This window comes from Limanda limanda, chromosome 3 (assembly GCF_963576545.1).
Source record: "Limanda limanda chromosome 3, fLimLim1.1, whole genome shotgun sequence".
Taxonomy (NCBI): Eukaryota; Metazoa; Chordata; class Actinopteri; order Pleuronectiformes; family Pleuronectidae; genus Limanda; species Limanda limanda.
In genome coordinates, this window is record NC_083638.1 from 12,796,023 (window position 1) to 12,806,751 (window position 10,729).

The 10,729-nt window shown below is 44.1% G+C and overlaps 2 protein-coding genes across 4 annotated transcripts in view; both read right to left on the reverse strand.

The window, feature by feature from the left end:
- Nucleotides 1-3,284, reverse strand: part of wtip (WT1 interacting protein) — a 30,133-nt gene extending 26,849 nt beyond the window's left edge. Inside the window, exon 1 of the mRNA XM_061068334.1 lies at nt 1,456-3,284. Within this exon, the coding sequence (XP_060924317.1) occupies nt 1,456-2,920 (1,465 nt within the window). The 5' untranslated portion in view covers nt 2,921-3,284. The remainder of the gene's footprint in view (nt 1-1,455) is intronic.
- A 1,913-nt stretch (nt 3,285-5,197) lies between these two features.
- Nucleotides 5,198-8,354, reverse strand: sdr42e1 (short chain dehydrogenase/reductase family 42E, member 1). 3 transcript variants are annotated; one of them, XM_061068377.1, is made up of 3 exons: nt 8,294-8,354; nt 7,779-7,854; nt 5,198-6,695 (listed from the first exon to the last, which is right to left on the reverse strand). In XM_061068377.1, exons 2-3 carry the CDS (start codon nt 7,838-7,840, stop codon nt 5,597-5,599), a joined length of 1,161 nt encoding a protein of 386 aa, XP_060924360.1. In that variant the 5' UTR covers nt 7,841-7,854; nt 8,294-8,354; the 3' UTR covers nt 5,198-5,596. The 3 variants fall into 3 exon arrangements, with proteins under 3 accessions (XP_060924360.1, XP_060924359.1, XP_060924361.1); XM_061068376.1 differs by having other exon boundaries at nt 8,236-8,345; XM_061068378.1 differs by lacking the exon at nt 8,294-8,354 and adding an exon at nt 8,125-8,188.
- Nucleotides 8,355-10,729: the final 2,375 nt, after the last annotated feature.

The following is a 10,729-nucleotide window of genomic DNA, read 5'->3' on the forward strand; positions in this document are numbered from 1 at the left end:
CCATAACGACAAACATTTTTAATTGTGGGCGGCCCCCAGTGTGAGACTCACATCCCCTGCTGTAACTCATCAAACTGTACTTGACCACAGTCTCTCCCCCCCCCCCCCATGCTCCAGACCAGAGGACAACTGTGTTTCCAACGAGCCCACACCATGCCGCCGCTCTGGGTGTCTGCTCTGGCAGAACAGAGGGTTCCATTCAGCGAGGTGCAGCGCTGTGCAAAGTTTTCGCTGTGCCAAGACAGAAATTAGTATTGCCCTGCAAAGCCACCCTCATCTGCCAAAGAGGGACCGGTCAGTGGGAGACGCAGCTCATTCGCATGTTGCAAATAGACCACACACACACACACACACACACACACACACACACACACACACACACACACACACACACACACACACACACACACACACACACACACACACACACACACACACACACACACACACACACACACACACACACACACACACACACACACACACACACACACACACACACGACAAACCTATAAATACTCTCAAACCTTTTTCTTCGACTTCCAGTTTCCCCCTGTCTGTGTTGTAATGTACAGAGAAGGTTACGTGTGACATTAAACGTGACTCATACTACTACATGTTTGTTCAGTTGGTGCTGCAAGGGAATTATTCCTACTCAATGGGATTCAATGAAGCAATAAAAGGCAAAAGCTGCTCTTTTCAGCTGGAAACTTTAAATTGGACCATTGTTTTGGACTTGAAACTTGCTCTGCCTGTCTGAAGAACCAAAAGCTAACCAAAACTTTCTGCAAATTTTGGTAAGAATTTGAGCACGTTAAAGCCCTCAAAAAAGCCAATTCATTTGCCTGAATAATAATAATAATAATAATAATAATAATCCTTACAATTGCAATAGGGCCTCACCTGTCAGGTCAGTGCTCGGGCCCTAAAAAGGCAAAAGCTGCTCTTTTCAGCTGGAAACTTTAATTTGGACCATTATTTTGGACTTGAAACTTGCTCTGCCTGTCTGTGAAGAACCAAAAGCTTCAGCAGAAGGGTTTTGTTCTGTGAAGGAGACTCTGCACTGATCTCCCAGATACCTGAGGGCTGATGTGTTCATAGTGTGAGGGAAGGAGTCAGAGTCAGAGCTTTGGGGCCTTACACTTCAAACTTTCTGCCAGATGAAAACTATCTGTGTGACTGACCTGCAGAGCTGTTTCGACCAAACTAAAGTCAATCAGGCACCAACAGTTTATGACACAGAAGTGTGTGAGCATCTCAATCACATCTTTGGTATTCGGGTTTGGGGATTTTTGTGAAATCATTTCCTAAATCACCTCTCAGACCTACAGAGGCTCATTTGTGCATTGGGTTGGCAAAGTTTTCAGTGTTTTTTTCCCCAGTTATGCTTAGCAACTAGTTTTGAAAAGACCCCCAGGTGTATTTGCAAACAAGGCAGCAGTTGTCGTTACATACCAAAGTATTCCTTTTTCATGTGCATCTCTAACTCCTTCTCCAGCTCCAAGGTGAGCGCCTCCAGCCGCCTCTCCGCCTGGCTCGGCCCGCTCTCCCGGCTGGGGGTCACCTGGTAGGGCAACTTAAACCTCTGGCCCGAGGAAGTTGCCTTCGTGGAGACCCCGTAACTAAACGACGTCTGCGACCCTGCGGGCATCTCCGGGGCTCCCGCCGCCTGCAGCTGGGGCTCGGGCCCCGCAGACAGCCCCTGCAGGTGGAGCCGGTTCTGGATCCCGTTGGAGTCTCCGAACTCCTGCAGCAGCGTGTCCTCGTGTAATCCGCTGCCCAGCATCGACGACCTGGGCGAGGGCAGCTGCAGGTCCGGGTAGGTGCTCATGGAACCCCTGGAGCTGCGGGAGCTTCTGGAGCTGTGGCTGGAGATGCTGGAGCGGGGGCTGGCCACGCAGTGAGCGGTGGTCCCGGGCCGGGCGCTGCCGTCCTGGCTGCAGATGCTGGAGCGGGGACTCGCCAGCGGGGCTGCGTGGAGCATCGCCCCCTCCAGATCGTGGTTGACCACGGGCCCGTACCGGGAGTCGGAGTAGCTGGACCTGGGGCTGGTGGTGAAGGAGTACTGGCTGGCCGTGCTGGACCGGGGGCTGGCGTGCCGCTGGTCGTAGCCCATGCTGATGCCGCTGGTGCGGTTGCTGCTGGGCTTGCTGCAGCAGTCGCAGCTGTTGAGGCTGGCCCGCGGGCTGGAGTGCTTGCTGGTGTCGCTGGCGGTGCTGGCGTAGCTGGACCTGGGGCTGAGCACGCTGCTGCCCTCGCACTGCACCAGACTGGACCTGGGGCTCGTGTACCTGTCCTGGCCCGGCACCACCAGGCTGGTCCGCGGGCTGCTGATGCTGGACCTGGGGCTGGCATGCTTGCTCTGCTCCTGGGAGGACAGCGAGGACGCCAGGCTGGACCGCGGGCTGGTGGCGTTGTACCTCCCGTCGTGGCTGCTGCTGCTGATGCACACGCTGTTGCACCTGTTGCCCGGGAGAGCCCCCGGTTTGTCGAAGGCGGAGCCGGTGCTGTACCGGTGGCCCTGCACCTCCAGCGAGTACCTGCGGTGCCGCTCGGCCGCGCCGGTGTAGCAGGGCAGCGCCACCTCGGACCGGGTGCAGCAGCCCTCCTCCGGGTGGTCCCTCTGCGGGGCGCAGAAGTCCACCGGCACGGCCCCCCGGTGGCAGCTCACCGGTCTCACCGGAGCCGCCGTGTACACTTTGTTTCCCGGCGTGAAGTTCTCCAGCGTGTGGTGCTGCTGGTGGAGCGCGGAGCTGCCGTTCACCGGCGCGCCGTGCTCCGCTAGCGCCGGGGAAGAGAAGTCCAAGTCGGGGTTAATCACCAGGTCTCTCCGGGAGTTGTACGTCCCGTCCTTGTAGGCTTCGTACAGGGACAGGTCGTCCACCCGGAGCCCCAGCAGCTCCTCCCGGTAGAGCTCCATGTCGGGCGGCAGGAACCAGCTCCTCTCGGTGGCTCCGCTCCGAGCAGCGCGGCGGCGGCGGAGCACTAATTGCGTTTCACATGGAAATCACAACACAACGCCGCGGTGCTTCGTCTCTCTCTCTCTCACACTAAACCCGCCGAGGCTCCCCGGTAAACCTGCTCCGAGTCCCGCATGGTCCCCTCCTCCTCCCGCTCGGCCCCGGTCCTCGCACACAACACGAACTCTCTCTCCCAGTCGCAGCCGACAGGGAAACGTTTGTCAACTTCAGTTTTTGTTAAGTTGAAAGGTCTTTACAGTCAATGGCGCGCTGCGCGGAGGAATTTCCCCGTGTTGGTTTTTCCTCTACATTCCTCTTCCCGCCTCTCCTCCGTGAATTAAACACCTCCGGATAATCCACCTCGCTTCGAATATCACCAATGTGTAAGTCCGGGCTCAGCAGGCGGAGGGAAACGGGGAATAAACGGCGTTTTACCGCGGGGACTCGTTCTTGTAAAAGGAATGCGGGGATGTAGACGGGATGCGCTGCGCCTCTGTGGAATGTGGTTAATGCTGCAGAGAAACAATGATTGCGACCAACTCAGCAAGGGGCTGCCGGGCTGAAAAGAGGAGAGTTTAGAGAGAAGGGGACGTCTGCATTCATCCCGGGCAGAGCCACATACCACACCGAGCACGCCTCACCTGGTCCGACTCCAGCACCAGCACACTGCAGTGGGCCGCTTGCATGCAGCACCCGGCCGAAACCCAAGTTTATACACACTTTGTATAAAGATCGAATCATAAAACATATCCTCAGGTCCATCGAAGAATGCGAGGAGGGTCAAATCAATACAGTTTAAAAGATATTTCATTTTATGTTGCTTTTGTTTTCTCCTTGTTTGACCTTTCAAGCAATGGACATCTGTTTGCCATTCTGAATCTATGGATGGGAAATTGTCCTTACATATTCATTAAGTTTATAAAAAGTCAGTGTCATACTCCTCAAAAATAATACAAGCAACATACATTTAAAGAAGAGAAAAGACCAGAACGAGGGCGGAAACAGTTGCTTATTGTTAATTTAAAAGTTCATTGTGGTTTTGAGCAGTTATGTTTCTTTTTCTAGAGTCTATAATGTGTAGAGTCTTGGTATCTTCTTTAAATTCACACAGAAAAAGGGGTATTGTTTGCCATTCTGAATCTATGGATGGGAAATTGTCCTTCCATATTCATTAAGTTTATAAAAAGTCAGTGTCATACTCCTCATCTTTAAAAATAACATTTTTACAGTGAAATTTAACAGTAAGATTACATTAATACAATATGTAAACCTTCAATCGAGCCTAAAAAGTAATTGAATGGATACAATGATCAAATAATTGTGTAGAAGACACTGGTTCATTTTTGCAAATTTACTTTCTTTTTCATCTTTCTCTGCAGCCTGGCGTCCTCCCTGCATGGAAAAGGTGCCCGAGTCGTTCATGCTATCTCAGAATATTGTCTTGATGTAATGCTATGTCAGATGTACTGTGTTTGTTTGTGTTTGTGTTAATCATCAATAACTTAATTCTGATATACCTGGTTCATGATGGCTTGGACCCGAGACAAACATGGACAGTTAACCCCATTAACCTAAGACTTGTACCCGAGGCACCTAATTTCATGTTAAAAACGATGTACTGTATGAATGTATTCGATAAAAGGAAATAAAAAGAAGTTAAAAAAAAGAAGATATTTCAGTATCAAAAAAAAGGTTATATTTGCTTGAATAAGAGGAATTGAGGTGAAATACAATATTTAATTCAAACAATCAACTGTTTTTATGTGATGGTTTGTCTCATGAATTGTTACTTTGAGTTCATAATAATATGCCTGAGTAGAAATGTTGGGGACATTATAAATGACGCTTCTCAAAGTTTATCAGGTCTAAGCACTTTTTTATATCTACCAAGCACACACAGGCGTTTCCATGACTACAGAGGACATAGAATGATTTGTTGAAGTCTAATTTTAACCACACTCACTACTTGCTGAAACCTAACCTTAACCCTGAACTTCAAACAGGTTTTCACCTAAGAATGTAATGATTTATTTAATGGAGACCTGTTTTTTTGTCCCCAGTAAGTAGAATCCACATAATGTGACTATGTTAACATATTTAAGTCCCCACAACATGGTTAATACCTGGAACACACACTAATTCTTGATTTGGTTGGTTGAAAACTTTTTTGAATTGATAATGACAACATATCCAGAACGATAAAAGTTGTAATTTTTTATTCAAACAGTTTTGCTTTTGTTTCAGTGATAAAATTATAAACACTTTGTTTTCAGTAATTGTCAATTTTTGCACTTGACATTTATTTTCACGAGGTTACAATTGTGGACAAACAAAGGTCGCAATTAGCACACATGCACACATCAAAGATGTTTTGGTACATACAAAGTGAAATGTTTGGGTATTACAATATCACATGGAAATGTTCTCAACCAAACATTTTAATCCTGAGAAACTTCTTCTTTTTGTTAACTTGGTCTTAGACGGCTGCCTTCTTTGTCTGAAGCACCTGTCGGTAATGAGCACTGTGATGTTAGATGTGCACATGTATATTGACATGTAAACAATCTACTTTATTTATGAACCAGTCTTAATACAGTACGTCTGTGAAAAAATTATGTTTTTGCTTTAGCTTCTCATCAACTGCCAACACCTGGAAGAAAAGAGAGAGCAATAGCAGCAATGGCAGCAACAATCAGGATGTTGAGTAGAAACCGACCGAGTGTGGAGCTGTGAGATTTCTTCCCGTGACCTCTGCACCTGAACCACTGCACGGCTTCGTCCAGGTTTTGCTCCTGGGGTTCGTAGCCCAGCTCGGCTTTAGCTTTGGCCATGCTGAAGTAGTGCGTCACACCAGTTTTATACACCTCTGTGCGCGTCAGCAGTGGCTGAAAGTTATAGAAGGGCCCGACGAGGTGGTGGATCATTTCTGTGAGAAAGGCAAAAAAGTAAATAAGAGACACGGGGAGACGTAGTTTGGGGAAGGGATATCCCAGGCCCTCCACCAGAGGCCGGAAGAATTCAAAGTTATTGACCGGCCTGCCATCTGAGATGAAGTAGGCCTGGCCAGCCGAGCGGTGCTGCTTCTCCGAGGTCAGCGCCTCGGCAGCTAGCTCGTGTGCTGACACCAGGTTGTCCACGTGGACAAACTCCACCAGGCTGCTGGGATCGCCGTAAACAAAGCTGAAGATCCCCTTCTCTATGTAGCCGACTATCCTGGGGAGGTGCCTCTGCTCCCCAGGCCCGTAGATGCCCGCTGGACGCAGGGCGCAAGTTCTCAGCGACCCCGGGCCGCCCTGCAACGCGGTGCCATTCGCCTTCAGCACAGCCATCTCTGCCAGGGACTTTGTTCTGGAGTAGTGGTCCGGGTGAAGGTGGAGCGGGAGGTACGGGAGGCTTTCGTCACCATTCTCTATCACTTGGCCTCCGAACACCACGTTGTAGGTGCTGGTGTAAATCAGCCTGGACACTCTTTGCTGGACGCAAGCCTTCAGGACGTTCTCTGTACCCTGAACGTTCACTGCCTCGATCAGCTGGCGGTTCAGCTGCTCCCGGCCAGACATGCCATAGGACGCGATGTGGAACACACAGTCCACGCCGGCCACGGCCCTCTCCACTTGAGCATAGTCCCGTATGTCACCTTGCACGAACACAAAGTCCTCCGGCACTTCCTGGGTTGGAGGCGCGGTGTCGAACAGAACGACTCGGGCACCTTTTCCATGCAGGGAGGACGCCAGGCTGCAGAGATAGATCAAAAAGAAAGTAAATTTGCAAAAATGAACCAGTGTCTTCTACACAATTATTTGAGCATTGTATCCATTCAATTACTTTAACTTACTTACTTTTTAGGCTCGATTGAAGGTTTACATATTGTATTAATCTAATCTTACTGTTAAATTTCACTGTAAAAATGTTATTTTTGGAATTTAATTTAATTTATTTGTATTTTTATAATTTATGTCTTTATTTACTTCCATTTATTCTTATATATGTATTTTTTTATTATTTTATTTAATCTTATTTAAGTTATTTAATTTCTGCCTCCTTTTCTTTTCTTTACCCTCAGTGTTTGATTGTGGGTTGGGGATGTTCATAAACGTTTGTATGTTTATAAATGTTTGAATGTATGTTTCTTATATGTAAAACTCAATAAATATATTGTTAACATTTTTTTTTTTTTTAATTTATTTTTAAAGATGAGGAGTATGACACTGACTTTTTATAAACTTAATGAATATGTAAGGACAATTTCCCATCCATAGATTCAGAATGGCAAACAATACCCCTTTTGCGGTGTGAATTTAAAGAAGATACCAAGACTCTACACATTATAGACTCTAGAAAAAGTAACATAACTGTCCAAATACACAATGAACTTTTAAATTAACAATAAGCAACTGTTTCCGCCCTCATTCTTGTCTTTTCTCTTCTTTAAATGTATGTTGCTTGTATTATTTTTGACACAATGTATATATATACTGTTTTATTTTGTATGACTCATATGCATTTACTTATATAAAAGTTTGTAAATTAAGTTGTAGTTGACGCCAGATCGTAGGGGGAAAAACAAGTGATGATACATACATTTAAATTTTCTGAACAAAAATACAACAACTGATGCATTTCTGCTTTCCAATGTGCCTCAGCTCTGTGGTCGTTTCAGAGCCAGTGGGACTGAAATAACCGATGAGACCGCGCCACCTGGTGGTGGTGAAGCAGCATGACAGCACAAACGACTCAGAAACCACGAGGGTTACTGACAGCATGTGCAATGTTTTTTGTTGCTTGGAGTAGTAATAAACAATAGGACATAGTTCTTACCGATGACCAAAATAACCACAACCTCCAGTGATCAAAAAAGTGTCTGTGCGTGTGTTTTCCATTGCAGGAGGACAATCTGTGAGATTAATAGAAAAACAGTGATAAGTCTGGTAAACATGCAAACACACACACACACAGTTTTCTCATAAATATGAAAACCATTCACTTACAAACCAGAATTTAGACTAAAAGCATTATGACGTGAACTCGTTACCTAACCTTCCACCTAAGGCAAGTTATCTAACTTTGAACTTCACTCACTAAACGTTGAGCGGAATCAGCTGAAAACATTATGCATTGCAACATTATTATCAGTATTAGTAGTATTATAACACTACGTACGTACAATTATAGTCTCCCGTAAGCTTTATTCAACACATCCACAGGCTCTTCAACTCTGACATGCGCAGACTGCACTTAGGACTATTGCTAAATGCTAACCCTAGGTAGTACCAACCTGTACACGTGTTGGTAGCAAACGAGAAGAATATCTGTAGAATGTCTCTTCTTCAAACCTCTAATTCAGCGCCGGTGTGCACTTCCTCGTCCGGGGCTCTACGTGCTGTTTGTTACGTGAATTACGCAAAAACGGTAATAAAGAAAATGGAAAAGCTAACAAACAACGACTCAGACCAAAACAGGAAGTGAAGCCTTCATAGTTAAATGTACAATATCGTAAGTAACTCATAGCGACAGCGATTTTAGGTGAAAATCATACTGCTATGTACATTATATAGAGACAGTTATTTAAAAAAGTTGTGAAATAATAAAAAACACATAAAATTTCTCAGAAATGTCACGTCAGTGATATTTTACTTTGAAAGCCCTAATCAGAAGTTGTAATGGTACAAACACTACATCGGCGGGTCCTGCCTACGCTGTTGTGCCAATCAGTGTTCGTCCTTTTTTGAAGAATATCTATTTTTATTATTGAAGTAATAATCTTCCAACAATATAAAGTGGGTTATATAAACTTTCCAGGTAGTTTTCTAAACTCGATAAAAAAAGTAACAGTAACATTTTGAGATTAACATATGGCTTGCATCCACCCAATGTTTTTTTTTAATGATATTTGATTTCATTTTGATTACAGTCAGTGTAATTTCTGTGGAGCATATATGATTCACAAATGTGATGCAGACGACGCCAGATTGGAACTGATAGATTTGTGAATTTTTGTTGGTAATAGTGTGTCAAGTACACAATTGATGACTGTTGGCTTTTCTAAAACTGGTATTAAAGGTCATTCAAATTGGTAGGAAAAAGCATTATATTGATTTAAACTTAGGCCTGGGCTTTGAGGGAAATGGGTTACAACACTTTAATGTTGGCCACAAGTTTTCCTTACTTCTGTCAATGACTTTAGCATGTTTGAAAGTCATCTCTTGAACAAGGCTATCATTGATGTAAAGACTAACATAGTAGATTCAGGCCTTGGGTTCTTTTATCAAATGCTTGAGCCCCTGCAGCTCCTCTTTGGAAGGGACCATCATGATGCAACAGGGGTCTATCATTTTATAAATAATGGGGATGTGGGTGTTGGAGGTGATTTACAGAGACAGGGTGGTTGTCAATCCAGGAATTGCACAAGGAATATTACAAATCAAAAAGAAATCTAGGACAATCTACTGCTTCACCCTGGCGCCTTGAGAGACATTGTCCAGGTGTTCATGCATGAAAATGGGGTTGAATTTAAACCATAAAATGGGGTGTCTAGCTCGATCATAGTGATCAACTCCAAGGTTGACATGTGATCTGAGACCACTGCTTTTTGAACAAAAACATGGAACGTATCACAGTCATTAGAGGAGGTGACTGGATATACAGAGTGGTTAGGAATTAGAAGTTGGTTAGTTTAGATGCTCTGGTAAAAACCATTAGGCAGTTACAGAACTCGAATTAATTATTGTCCTCCTATGTTAAGTATTTTTAAATTTCCAAATGTCATTATAGAATTAATATTAACACAAAAGGACAAAAAAATATGTGTAATTTAACTGTAAATATACTCTCTCTCCAAAGATATTATATCAGTTTTAATACCCACATTTTTATAATATGTATTGATGGTTTTCCTATTTATTCCTTAGACCTTTATGTGTTTGTGAGTAATGATACTGGAACACTTAATTTCGTTGTGAACTGTGCAATGACAATACAGACATTGGATTGAAACTGAAATGTGTGTTTCTGCAATAAATTTAGCAATCCTGAATAAATCCGAAAGCATTACTAATACAATCAATACTATCTCCCCTCTGAATACATACGTCCACATCAACAGTTCAGCTGAATGTTTTTGGTTGAAACTCAGCTGTCAGATTACTTCAATGTAGATAGATAGATAGATAGATTACTTTATTCATCCCGAAGGGAAATTAAGTCGTCATAGCAGCCGGTATATTTGAATACAATAAAATACAATACAATAGAATAAAATAAAAAATATTGAGGTAGAAGAATAAAAACAGAAACCCAAGATGATGGTAATAGTACTGATGATATGATGGTAATGTTATTGTTAGACAGTATATAAAAATATTACAGTATATATAGTATATAATATAACATAATACATATTTATATATGATAGTAATTATGCCAATATAATAGCAGTATATATTTATAATGTCTATCTCCCCTCTGAATACATACGTCCACATCAACAGTTCAGCTGAATGTTTTCGGTTGAAACTCAGCTGTCAGATTACTTCAATGTACATTTGTAGATTATAATTTCATCTTTTTACATTCGATATTCATCTTTCATTTGTCTCTGACTGTCACCTATAGCGACAGCGCCCCCTGCAGTCCCTGAACCGAACACAGCTAGTCAGCCAATAGGAGGCAGGGCCTAGGATTCTTGTACCGCCCACTATTTAGTACGATCCAATCACATCGGAATCTATCACACAGCCAATGAGGATTGGTCAGTGCTTCCTGCCCTTCAG

What these genes read in the sequence shown, in the direction of transcription:
- sdr42e1 (XM_061068377.1), bottom strand. Translation starts at nt 7,840, where the DNA reads ATGGAAAACACACGCACAGACACTTTTTTGATCACTGGAGGTTGTGGT. An exon ending in TGTGGTTATTTTGGTCATCG is followed by an intron (nt 6,696 to 7,778) that starts GTAAGAACTATG and finishes CTATCTCTGCAG; the next exon opens with CCTGGCGTCCTCCCTGCATG.